Source organism: Schistocerca serialis, chromosome 2 (genome assembly GCF_023864345.2).
Source record: "Schistocerca serialis cubense isolate TAMUIC-IGC-003099 chromosome 2, iqSchSeri2.2, whole genome shotgun sequence".
NCBI classification, from domain to species: domain Eukaryota; kingdom Metazoa; phylum Arthropoda; class Insecta; order Orthoptera; family Acrididae; genus Schistocerca; species Schistocerca serialis.
In genome coordinates this window covers 871,464,186-871,477,495 of record NC_064639.1, presented here as the reverse complement: position 1 = coordinate 871,477,495, position 13,310 = coordinate 871,464,186, and the positions used below count along the sequence as shown (strand labels likewise).

The 13,310-nt window shown below is 44.4% G+C and overlaps 1 protein-coding gene across 1 annotated transcript in view; it reads right to left on the bottom strand.

Moving 5' to 3' along the window:
- LOC126456483 (frizzled-4) overlaps positions 1–13,310 on the bottom strand; it is a 479,673-nt gene that overhangs the window by 46,035 nt on the left and 420,328 nt on the right. The window contains exon 3 of the mRNA XM_050092233.1: positions 3,096–3,262. Within this exon, the coding sequence (XP_049948190.1) occupies positions 3,096–3,262 (167 nt within the window). The remainder of the gene's footprint in view (positions 1–3,095; positions 3,263–13,310) is intronic.

Here is a 13,310-nt window from a genome sequence, read left to right as displayed (position 1 = left end):
GCTCCACGCCGCGGGAAGCAATACGTGGATGACGGGGGTGTTATTGATGCAGCAAGAGGTTGGCTGCGACGTCGACCAATATAGTGGTAACCAGTAAGGTGGCGTAAGGCTATCGCAATGAACGATGCTGAAAAACAGGGTTCTGTAGCCAAAAGAGTGGAGAATAATATGATGTACTGGAATCCTGAATTACACCAACCTACTTTCACAAAAAAAATTGTGTTGCATTACTTATTCAACGCCCTGAGCGATGGTACTGAATGGCTGAATGGCAGGGGGGCGGGGGGGGGGGGATGGGAAGAACATCTTTGCGAGCGTTTAGAGAGGTAGAGAAACTAGCCGCGAGACGTCGGGTTGCGGCGCGTAGCAGAAGACGCGTGCGGACGGCGATCGCGAGAGGGACTTTGGAGGAGTGCTGTGCGCCCGAATGGGGTGTGGAGACCGGCCCGTAGAAAGTCGATTGTTGCTGTCTTGGTAGGCTACTTCGTCTTTTGCTGAGATGGTCCGTGGAGCTGTGCAGTCGTGGCCTCGTGTCTATTGATACCACTGTGTACGCTGCTTGATGAGACCAATTCCGGCGATTGAAAACGGTGAGCCTTGGTACGCTTCCGACAAATCTGAGTTTAACGAAGAGCTGGTTGTGAATGTTTCTCACGAATCGAGCTTAATACTTAGAACTGTGTACTCTGATTAAAGGCGACACAAGTGTAGTAGGCTCAAGCATGCGTCTGCATGTGACTTTGTGGTGCGGTTTGGTCAGCTCAAGTACATGGACTAATCTGAAAGTATTCAAAACTATAAAGGCTCCGTTGCCGTGTCGTGCTTGGTGTAATCACATATACTGAACCTCATTAGTTCAGACTGGCAGTAACTTCCTACAGTCAGGAAACCTGAATGTTTCATTCTTGTCTGATAACGGAGTTAAGCCGTATGTCAATGCTCATGGACCAAACGCCCCTTTAAGCAATATAAGCTTACGGTTCTCCTTACAAGGGAACCTCCCCATCGCACCCCCCCTCAGATTTAGTTATAAGTTGGCACATTGGATAGGCCTTGAAAAACTGATCAATTGAGAAAACAGGAAGAAGTTGTGTGGAACTGTGAAAAAATAAGCAAAATATACAAACTGAGTAGTTTATGGGAAGATATGCAACATCAAGGAGACTGGGATTGCAGGAGCGCCGTGGTCTCGTGGTAACGTGAGCAGCTGCAGAACGAAAGGTCCTTGGTTCAAATCTTCCATCGAGTGAAAACTTTAATTTTTCATTTTCAGTTTATGTGACAAACTCTTACGTTTTCATCACTTTTTTGGGAGTGATTATCACATCCACAAGAAAACCTAAATCGGGCAAGGTAGAAGAATCTTTTTTACCCATTCGCCAAGTGTACAAGTTAGGTGGGTCGACAACATATTCCTCTCATGTGACGCACATGCCGTCACCAGTGTCGTATAGAATATATCAGATGTGTTTTCCTGTGGAGGAATCGGTTGACCTATGACCTTTCGATCAAATGTTTTCGGTTCCGAGTGGAGAAGCACGTCCTTTCGTCTACTAATCGCACGGTTTTGCGATGCGGTCGCAAAACACAGACACTAAACTTATTACAGTGAACAGAGACGTCAATGAACGAACGGACAGATATAACTATGCAAAAATAAAGAAAGTAAAATTTTCACTTGTGCGAAGACTTGAACCAAGCACCTCTCCTTCTGCAGCTGCTCACGCTATCACGTGATCACGGCGTTCCTGAGCTCACGTGCTATGTGGCCCGTGGATTACTCAGTTTGTATATTTTGCTTATTTTTTCACAGTTTCACACAACTTCTTCCTGTTTTCTCAATTGATCTGTGTTCGGTTTATCAAGGCCTGTCCACTGTGCCAAGTTATAACTAAATCTGAGGGGGGTGCGATGGGGAGGTTCCCTTGTTAGTAATGTTAAGTCTGTTTTAGAAGACAATTCCTCGGTCCTGTAACTGGTCGCCTTTTCCTTCATGTTGTTGGGCAAGCAAATAAGTTGTTTATGGTTATCCAAATGGTCTTCACCGGTCAGTTGATGAAGGAAGGAAACTGCCCAATGCTGTAACCGTATTTCTAATATTGCTGTGACAAAAGAGAACAGGTTGGTGCGTCGTCATTGGATTACGGAGAGTCGTGTTAACGTTATTAAGTTACTGTTAAAGTGCCACGCTCAATTTGCTTGCCACTTGGCAACTGAACTGTATTTAAGCGTGTGCTTAGCAGCATTTTCTTACATTCTGTGCGAGTGCACAAAACGCACTTAATCACGTTGTAATCTCTGTAAATTATCAGTAGCCAGTTATTGAATGTAAGTTTTACGATTTCAGGAAGTAGTGTGTCGTGAGAAATGATTGTTTCTGGAATGAAGTGACTAACAGTTGTGTTTGTGTTGGTATTTTTAATGTTGTAAATGTAATCGATCATTTTCTTAATGCCAGTAATTGTTAGCCTTAAGTGTTGGAACGAACTGAGCGAGTTGCTAGTAGTTCAAGTTGTTCATTGCCTTAATAACTGCTAAGTATGTAAAGCAAATATCTTACTTAAAATAACACTATTTTGAATATTTTCTTGGATCTTGTTAAAGCTATTTGTGATACAGTGTTTTTAAGAAAATGTATATCTTGAAAAAACTGCACTCCGTTTTTCATTATCATACAAACACAATAAATAAAGCAATTAGTTGAGGCTGCTATATCAAATTAGGCTTGCCAAATATTAAATACATTTGCTGTTTAAAATTTTTTAGTTGCGAATGGTGTTGCTGTTGTTATCCTTCGGTTCCCCTTCCACACCACAGTCCTTGCCTTGGCTGGCCTTTACCTTCCCCAGGTAAAACCCTTTTCCCGTCCCTCATAAGATATTAACAATGACACGGTCATACGTGAAAAGGCATTTGACGATGCCCCTGTCAAGGCCGGTAACGACGCTATTTTTTCTGTTTAATAAATGGCGGTACGACCAGTGGCTGGCTACTGTTTATCTATTTCACTTTTTGTAACAATCTGCCTGTATGTCTGCACGGCCACAGCCTCCCACGCCAGTTCGCGACAGACTAGCAGTAGAGAGTGAGCCTACCTGTGAGCTCGTCGGCGTCGACGTGCCTGAGGACGAGCACGGCGACGGTGCAGACGGCGGGCAGCCCCCAGCCCGCCAGGTGGAAGAGCGACGACTGCTGCTGCACGCGCTCCGCCGACCAGCCGCCGCCCGCCGACAGGAACCACGACAGGCACAGCACCACCCACCTGCCGGCACACCGCTGCCATCAGGGCCCACTACTGTACACACGGCCACGAGCCCAGCGACAAGGGGCTGCGGACGTGCCGGCAAACAGCCATGAGTTCAACTTGCAGAAATCACCACAACACACACACACACACACACACACACACTCACACACTACTGGCCATTAAAATTGCTACATCAAGAAGAAATGCAGATGATAAACGGTTATTCATTGAATAAATATATTATACTAGAACTGGCATGTGATTACATTTTCACGCAATTTGGGTGCATAGATCCTGAGAAATCAATACCCCGAACAACGACCTCTGGCCGTAATAACGGCCTTGATACGCCTGCGCATTGAGTCAAACAGAGATTGGATGGCTTGTACAGGTACAGCTGCCCACACAGCTTCCACAAGATACCACAGTTCATCAACAGTAGTTACTGGCGTATTGTGACGAGCCAGTTGCTCGGCCACCATTGACGGGACGTTTTCAATTGGTGAGAGATCTGGAGAATGTGCTGGGCATGGCAGCAATCGAACATTTTCTGTATCCAGATAGCCCGCACAGGACCTGCAACATGCGGTCGTGCGTTATCCTGCTGAAATGTAGGGTTTCGCAGGGATGAATGAAGGGTTGAGCCACGGGTCGCAACACATCTGAAATGTAACGTCCACTGTTCAAAGTGCCGTCAGTCCGAACAAAAGGTGACCGAGACGTGTAACCAATGGCACCCCATACCATCACGCCAGATGATACGCCAGTATGGCGATGACGAATAGACGCTTCCAATGTGCGTTCACCGCGATGTCGCCAAACACGGACGTGACCATCATGATGCTGTAAACATAACCTGGATTCATCCGAAAAAATGACGTTTTGCCATTCGTGCACCCAGGTTCGTCGTTGAGTACACCATCGCAGGCGCTCCTGTCTGTGATGCAGCGTCAAGGGTAACCGCACCCATGGTCTCCGAGCTGATAGTCCATGCTGCTGCAGACGTCGTCGAACTGTTCGTGCAGATGGTTTTTGTCTTGCAAACGTCCCCATTTGTTGACGCAGAGATCAAGACGTGGCTGCACGATCCGTTACAGCCATGCGAATAAGATGCCTGTCATGTTGACAGCTAGTGATACGAGGCCGTTAGGATCCAGCACGGCGTTCCGTATTACCTCCTGAACCACCCGATTCCATATTCTGCTAACAGTCATTGGATCTCGACCAATGCGAGCAGCAATGTCGTGATACGATAAACAGCAGTCGCGCTAGGCTACAATGCGCCCTTTATCAAAGTCGGTAACGTGATGGTACGCATTTCTCCTCGTTACCCGAGGCATCACAACAACGCTTCACTAGGCAACACCGGTCAACTGCTGTTTGTGTATGAGAAATCAGTTGGAAACGTTCCTCATGCCAGCACGTTGTATATGCCGCCACCGGCGCCAACCTTGTATGAATGCTCTGAAAAGCTAATCATTTGCATATCACAACATCTTCTTCTTCTCGGTTAAATTTCGCGTCTGTTGCACGTCATCTTCGTGGTGTAGCACTTTGAATGGCCAGTAGTGTACATACACACAGACCTGAAAACTCAACTCCACTTACCCACTACAACAAGAAAATTTATGCCACCACACACTTGCCTCAACACAGTAACACTGACGTGCCAACACAGAAATGCTAATCAGCAATACACAGGCCTCTTAAATTCAGTATCCATCCCCACGGACTTTGTAGCCGTACTCTGCTGCACCACGTGCAATTCTTTGCCAGCCACGAGGCTCCAATTCGACGTAAACAACTCTCGTGTTCGAACTGAAGGCTCGGTTTCATCGCGGAGTAGATCTGCTCATGCTCGGCAAATGTATTTACAAAATTACTGAGTTGTACGGAATTTCAGAAGTGGGCTTTGTTCTCTGAAATTGGCCACTAGAGCCAGTCACGCTCTGTCCCAGTGAGCTTACATGTGGAGTAGGGAAACTTTCTTCTAAATCCTATCTTTCGTTGTGTGAGTGATCAGTGTGATGTTGATAAATCGTAACCAGTATTTTAGCAGACTTGGCCCACACGTGTCGGTCCAGTTGTTGCGCTGCATAATGTACAAAGTGTCGAGATTCACGCGCCAGCATTCCAAGCAACTGTGTTTTAACAACATATGTGCGTGTGTTACTTTTAATGAGGAAATAAATGTTAATTATTGCTAAATTCGTTCCTACAACACGTCAAAGTCCCATTCCGCTTTCTAGTCAGGATCCTTAAAATCAGTCTGTTTGCAAAACGGTTCAAATGGCTCTGAGCACCATGGGACTTAACTTCTGTGGTCATCAGTCCCCTAGAACTTAGAACTACTTAAACCTAACTAACCTAAGGACATCACACACATCCATGCCCGAGGGAGGAGGATTCGAACCTGCGACCGTAGCGGTCGCGTGGTTCCAGACTGTAGCGCCTAGAACCGCTCGGCCACCACGGCCGGCTGTCTGTTTGCACCTCCCCTTAATAATGTTTCAATGAAATTGAACATGATTATTGAACATCCAATATATGGATTGGTATCTTATCAAATCATCAAATGATCTGTGAGGTTGGTCCTTTTCAGCAGCTTAATTCAATAAGATTTAAATAAATTTGTCCCACTAATCAGAAATTTTGTGTTTGGTACTTGTTCGAGGCATGCGAACGTAGGCTGTACCTGCATAGCCATTTTTGCGATTCAGAAAATCAGAAAAGAGATACTTTGCGAAGCTGATCCCACCAGTACCTTCCACTAGTAAAAGACGACAGGTTAGCATTCAATAGTGTTTTGGCGCACCAGTGTGTGTTAGAAATGAACATCGTCAGAGTCCAGGCAAATGAAAAATGAACAAAAAATTGGCATTTATGCCGAAGGGGATGTATTTGAAGGCAAGGATATGCGCAGTCCTTTCCCACTGCGGCTCGTCGCTCAATACCGACTTTGGGTCGACGCAGCATGACAAGTGGCCAGTTTGCTGTCGCCAGAAATGCCTGCCCTCAGCTGGCGCCTGCTTGGCGCCATTCCTACCTGCTGGCAGCTTTCTCCCACGATCGGTAGCTCAGCAGTTTAAAGAACTCGATTGAGAACCACTCTTGAACACACTTTCGCTTCCGCTTCAAATGGTAATAGCAGGAAACGCTTCGGTGACGAATACGTCCAACACGTGGTGCTTCTGAACTGAAAACGCTGATGAGATGGCGAGTTAACAGGTCGGCAGAAGTTCTGTCCCTGTGCTACACGCGCTGTACTTGCGGCTAACAAGCACAAGACCTGTCAAGCCATCAGACAGCAGGTGTCAGAGTAGACTTCGTCTGTTGCAAACTGCATGCTCACACGTTCGTCTACCTGAGAAGCATAAAATAACGGGCAGTGTCATTTAGAAAAGCTGAGGCATTTTAGAAAGTTGGAGAACTAATAGAACCCGTTACACTCGACGGCGCATGCTAAACGAAAGCAGAACCGAGTAAAATAGGAGCTCTATCAGTTTAAAAAGTACAAAAAGATTAATCAGATATGACCAGCAACACTCTGACGATGGCGTTTTCTACAGGACAGCACCTGCTACTGGACGTACTTGTCGTTCAGGAAGGATCCGAGATCATAATTTACAGAAAATACGTTTATTTTCAAACTGACGATCGATGTTCTATTCTCTCATAATGAACGGTTTCTGGCAGAATCGGAGATCTTTAAATCTGTTAAAAACATAAAAATGAACGACAACTGGATCCTAATCCAGTGTTTATAATAGTAAAGAGCTAAAAAACCTATATTTACAACACAAACGTTCTATTTCTCGTATTACAGACTAACCAGTCTTAACGGAAACACTATCACTTTCACCATCATTAGACCAGGATTTGGAATAAATTTCAATTTGCTGTTATGGCTGTCAGCTCTCTTTAAATCTGCATAATTACAAAATTATGCTGTCAACAAAGAGAAAGAACCTGATATTATCCGGATACAACATTATTGATGAACATCTCGTGCACATCATATTACGTATGTATTTACGGATAGTGAAAGAATTAGATGAAACATCACATCGTACTAAGTACAAAGAGGTATGTCATAGTCGTTCAGTAATCCTGGCATGTATCCAATAAAATATTGTTACAAAGCAACCAGCTTATACAAACACATTTATTTGTTGTCACTTAAATGATAGTCAACCAGCATTCGCCTACGAAATATTGTCTCAGATCCACTCACGTTTTAAAATGTCGATAGGTAAACGTTCTAAAAATGGTTCAAATGGCTCTGACCACTATGGGACTTAACAGCTATGGTCATCAGTCCCCTAGAACTTAGAACTACTTAAACCTAACTAACCTAAGGACAGCACACAACACCCAGCCATCACGAGGCACAGAAAATCCCTGACCCCGCCGGGAATCGAACACGAGAACCCGGGCGTGGGAAGCGAGAACGCTACCGCACGACCACGAGATGCGGGCTAAACGTTCTATTTACCCTCTAGATTTAATGAATCAATTTTTGAACTAAAATTATTCCACACATCTCTGACTCACTGATGGTAATAACAAAATATTCTCGGTGAAATTCTGTCACCACAAGACGACAGCACATAAACCAATGCCTTGTGCTTTGGAACGCCTTCTTCCCAAGCCACAATTCGCGATTGGAACTGGAAAGAGGATATCAGAAATACCTTCCGCCACACCGCGATGCGGCTTATGGGGAATAGATGCAGATGTACATGAAGAAACCAACACCATGTAACTATTTCAGTTCGGAATGAGATAGTGTGTTCTCACTATTACTTACCTTTCATCCCTCAGTAATATAAACGAATTGTGGGCATCGTCATTTACTATGCAGTGATTTATGATCTGTTATAAGCCATTTCGTACTTTTTATATCCTTGTATGATGTCAGTATGGGGTAAACGTCAAACGACAGTTTGAAAAATAAGGCGGGCATGAGAGGAAAATGAAGGTAATTGAAGATATCGTGCTGGCGTGAGCCGTCGTGCGATCGGCTCCCCCAAGATGTTTTCGCATGACTCGGTTTGCTTCTAGAGCATCATGGGTGCCCGGACGTGCGAAGAATTATAGAGATTGGTAGATGCGTTTAAGGAACAGTGAGTGTACGGTGTGAGAAATTCTAACTACCATAATAAATCTTGTCATTTGCAGGATCTATGTCGCCTCTTCTACAAAACTCATGCTAGTCCACTCCGAGTACTCGTGTGTAGTTCGCGGACATCATTTGAAGCCTCCAATGGCTGCGGGAGTGCGCTGCGGTCGCACATGTATGATAACGTCGCGGCATTCGTACGACGTGAATAAGCAGGATCAATCCCAAGCAGCATGGGTCTGTCTTGCATATCCCTCACAGGATGCCTGAGTGGCCGTCCGTTTTTAGGTTTTCCTTGGTATCCTAAATAACTACGATGGTTCCTACTTTCTCATTATCTACATCTACTTGGTTACTCTGCAATTCACATTTAAGTGCCTGGCAGAGGGTTCATCGAACCATTTTCATACTACTTCTCTACCCTTCCACTCTTGAATGCCGCATGGCGAAAAGGAACACCTAAATCTTTCCGTTCGAGCTCTGATATCTCTTATTTTATTATGATGATCATTTCTCCCTACGTAGGTGGGTGCCAACAAAATATTTTCGCATTCGGAAGAGAAAGTTGGTGATTAAAATTTAGTAAATAGATCTCGCTGCAAAAAAAAAAAAAAAAAAAAAAAAAAAAACGCCTTTGTTTCAGTGACTGCCACCCCAACTTGCGAATCATATCAGTGACACTCTCACCTCTGTTGCGCGATAACACGAAACGAGCTGCTCCTCTTTGCACTCTTTCGATGTCCTCCGTCAATCCTACCTGGTAAGGATCCCACACCGCGCAGCAGAATTCCAGCAGAGGACGGACAAGTGTAATGTAGGCTGTCTCTTTAGTGGGTTTGTCGCATCTTCTAAGTGTTCTGCCAACAAAGCGCAGTCTTTGCTTCGCCTTGCCTTCCCCACAATATTATCTGTGTGGTCTTTCCAATTTAAGTTGCTTGTAATTGTAATTCCGAGGTATTTAGTCGAATTGATAGCCCTTAGATTTGTGCAATTTATCGTATACCCAAAATTTATCGGATTTCTTTTAGTACTCATGTGATTGACCTCGCACTTTTCTTTGTTTGTGCCAATTGCCACTTTTCGCACCACACAGAAATTCTCTCTAAATCATTTTGTAATTGGAATTGATCGTCTGATGATTTTACTAGACGGTAAATTACAGCGTCATCTGCAAACAGTCTAAGGGGGCTGCTCAGATTATCACCTAGATCATTTATGTAAATCAGGAACAGCGGAGGGCCTATGACACTACCTTGCGGAACGCCAGATATCACTTCTGTTCTACTCGATGATTTACCGTCTATCACTACTAACTGTGACCTCTATGAGAGGAAATCACGAATCCAGTCACACAATTTGATTAATAGTCGCTTGTGAGGAACGGTATCAAAAGCCTTCTGGAAATCTAGGAATATGGAATCGTCTGAGATTTCTTGTCGACAGCACTCATTACTTCATGGAAATAAAGAGCTAGCTGTGTAGCACAAGAACGGTATTTTCTGAAGCCGTTTTGGTTATGTATCAATAAGTCATTTTCTTCAAGATGGTTCACAATGTTCGAGTACAGTATATACTCCAAAATTCTACTGCAAATTGAAGTCAGTGATACGGGTCTGTAATTCGATGGGTTACTCCTATTTCCTTTCTCGAATATTGGTGTGACCTGTTACTTTACAGTCTTTAGGAACAAACCTTTCGTCAAGTGAGTGGTTGTATCCCAATCAAACATGTGTCCCATGTTTAATAATGTGGTAGTCTTCCTGCTTTCCTCGGTATCCCCGTCGCTTCCTTAGGTCATTTCAGTACAGTGCTTGCATGACTCCTTCAGGGAGACTGCATCAGCTTGTACCTCCACCTCTGTCGAGCGGTGCTCGTGTTCCCTGTCTCCGGTGACGCGGACGTAGACGGGACGTGAAGCTGCAGACCCGGCTGCGAACGCGAGTCGTGGGACGGAGCGGAAGAGGGCATCAGTCGGCGCCGAAATTAATCTCCCACCGGACGGAAAGCAAAACAGTTTTTCCCCCCTCTGGTCCGCCACGGGCGACAAAAAAACGGGTCGCGTTTGGCGCCAGTCCGGGACAGACAGAGACGGGAATGTGTGGCGTGCCTCGCCGGCGCCACGGGCTCTGGGGAAAGCGCAGGCTGCGTGGGAATCGGAGCGACCGCGAAAACACGGCCAGCGTGAGACGAACGAAAGAGATTATTCTTTCAGATCTCGTCCTTGCACGCATTCCGTGATCGTCTCAGTTCTTCTCGCCACAGAGAAGCAAACCTCCAATGCCCTTGAACCAGAGTTAAGTACCGGGTGGTTATGATCAAACTGGCGGTATTCTGAGTCCTGCAGTGCGGGCTGTATTCATCGCAGGATGCTGAAAACATCGTAGGTATGCTCATTAATCGGTGCGCTCGCGTAGTATCCTGAAAAATCGCAATTCCACTTTCTGCCACCAGGTGAAAATATGGCGCTGTAAGCAGTTGGAATGTGGTGTGAGCGTAAAATGGAAGGAACGATCACACACATGATAACGGTGGTTATGACACGTTTATTAGGATATGGTCACAAGTTACTACAGGTGTTCAGTATGGCCTCCCGACTCACCAACGTTCTTCATCCGTAAAACAGCATATACGACAGTTGCTCATAGCACATCCTGTATACTATCCTTCAGATCAGGAGGAGTCTGGATACATCACTGATAGACACGATCTGTCAGATATCATCACAACAAGAAGTCACATGGAGTAGGTCGGTAGTCTGGAAGGCCACACTTTTGAAACTGCCTAGAGACCATGCGGTTGTTATCGAAGGTTTCTCGATGAAAATCTTTCCCCTGACAAGCGGCATGTTGTGTCACCCCATCTTGCGTGAAAATAGTGATGAGGACACAATTGCGTTTTTTTCAAAGCTGTATTGCACAAGGAAGCCCTTATAGTGTGTAGGAGTCACTACGCCCCTAACACACCCGCGAGGTGTCCTCTCCTCGAAGAAAAACGGACCAAGAATGAAGGAGTTTGTGGAATCACATCATACAGTCACATAAGCAGTATTTGAGGAGGGAGTGAAGTAGAGTCGTAACCTATCCTCCATGGCGTTCACTTGTAAGTAGGCTGTTTAGGTTTTTATGTTGGTAGCGCCACGTAGCGCTCTGTATGAAAATCACTGAATGTGCTGTGTGCAGTCTATGGCTGGTTGGCATTGTTGGAATATTCGCTTGTGTAGTGTTGGGCAGTAGGATGTGAACAGCGTGTAGTGTTGCGCAGTTGGAGTTGAGCCGCCAGCAGTGGTAGATGTGGGGAGAGATATGGCAGAGTTTTGAGAGCGGACGATCTGGACGTGTGTCCGTCATAAAAAGGAAATTTGTAAGACTAGATGTCATGAACTGGTATATATATGATGACTTTTGAACACTATTAAAGTAAATACGTTGTTTGTTCTCCATCAAATTCTTTCATTTGCTAACTATGCCTATCAGTAGTTAGAATCTTTTATTCAGCTGGCAGTATTGGCGCACGCTGTATTGCAGTAGTTTGAGTAACGAACATTTTTGTGAGGTAAGTGATTTATGAAAGGTATAGGTTATTGTTAGTCAGGGCCATTCTTTTGTAGGGAGAGAGAGAGAGAGAGAGAGCGCGAATGTGTGTCAGTTTAGTGTTGATCAGCAGAATAAATAAAGAGAAAAATGTCTGAGTGCGTTCAGTTTTGCTGAGCTGTTTGAAAATCAACGTAGAGGATTTCCAGCAGTGTCTTTTAAAATTTTTTCTAAGGGGACATTACACACTCATCACGTTGAACAGGCGTTAAACGAAGCTAAACACATTTTTGGAAAACAACTAAATTTAAGACAGACGAACAAAATGAGGTTTGACACAGTAATTGTATCAGCGAAGCCAGAGAACACGGATCATCAGTTGCACGCAATCGCTTGAAGACACGCTATAAGATGAACATCAACAAAAGTTACACGGGGATAACGAAGTGTAGTCGAGTGAAACCACACGATGCTAAGGGAATTAAATTAGAAAATGAGCAGAGATTTGGTGACTGGCAAGGAAGTAGATATGATACAAAATGCAGACTGGCAGTAGCATAAAAATCATTTCTAAAAGAGGTAAATACTTTAACAAGTAATACAAATTTAAATGATTGTTAAGTTTTCTCCGAATGTACTTGTGTGGCATGTAGTCTTATTTGAATGTGAAATGTGAACGATACATAATACAGAAAATAAGAGAATAGAAGCTTATGAAATGGCGCGTTAAAGACGTATGCTCAAGATTTGCTCAGTGCATCGAGTATAGGGGCGCAGTGGTAAGGCACTTGACTTACATTCTGGAATTTGAAGTTTTAAATCGGCGTCCGGGCATCGGTGGTTTTACTTTAATCGCTGAAGGCAAATTCCGGGATGGTTCCTCTGAAATGAGCGTAGCAGATTTCCTTCTCCAGCCTTCCTTAATCGGAGCTTGTACTCCGCTACTAAAGACCTCGTCGTTGATGGGACCTTAAACCCTAACCTTCATTTCTCCCTTGTAGACGAGCAACTTTTCAAAACCCATAACATCCACGCGTGGACAGAAGTGAGTCTGATATGATATCGCGTATTTTCTGACCAGCACTACATACTCCTACCATCAGATATCGCTAAAACCCGTTTTAAAACATTGAAGAAGAACTCTGAAGAGTAAAAAATGCAACAATTACAATTTTGTCCACAAGTATGAATGCATCAAACTGCATAAAGTTCATAAATTTATTTTCTTTTCTTTCATTAAGCAATGTTAACTACAATGCAACGTACTGGTGTGAAAGCTTTCGACTTACCAACTGTGTCCAGCTGGTATTCGTTTTCACCATTACTGCACTGTTCTGTACCTTTTTCTCATACTGACTGTCAGAAATACGGAAGTCAGATGTAAAAACTTTGTACTGTCAAGATGGACTGT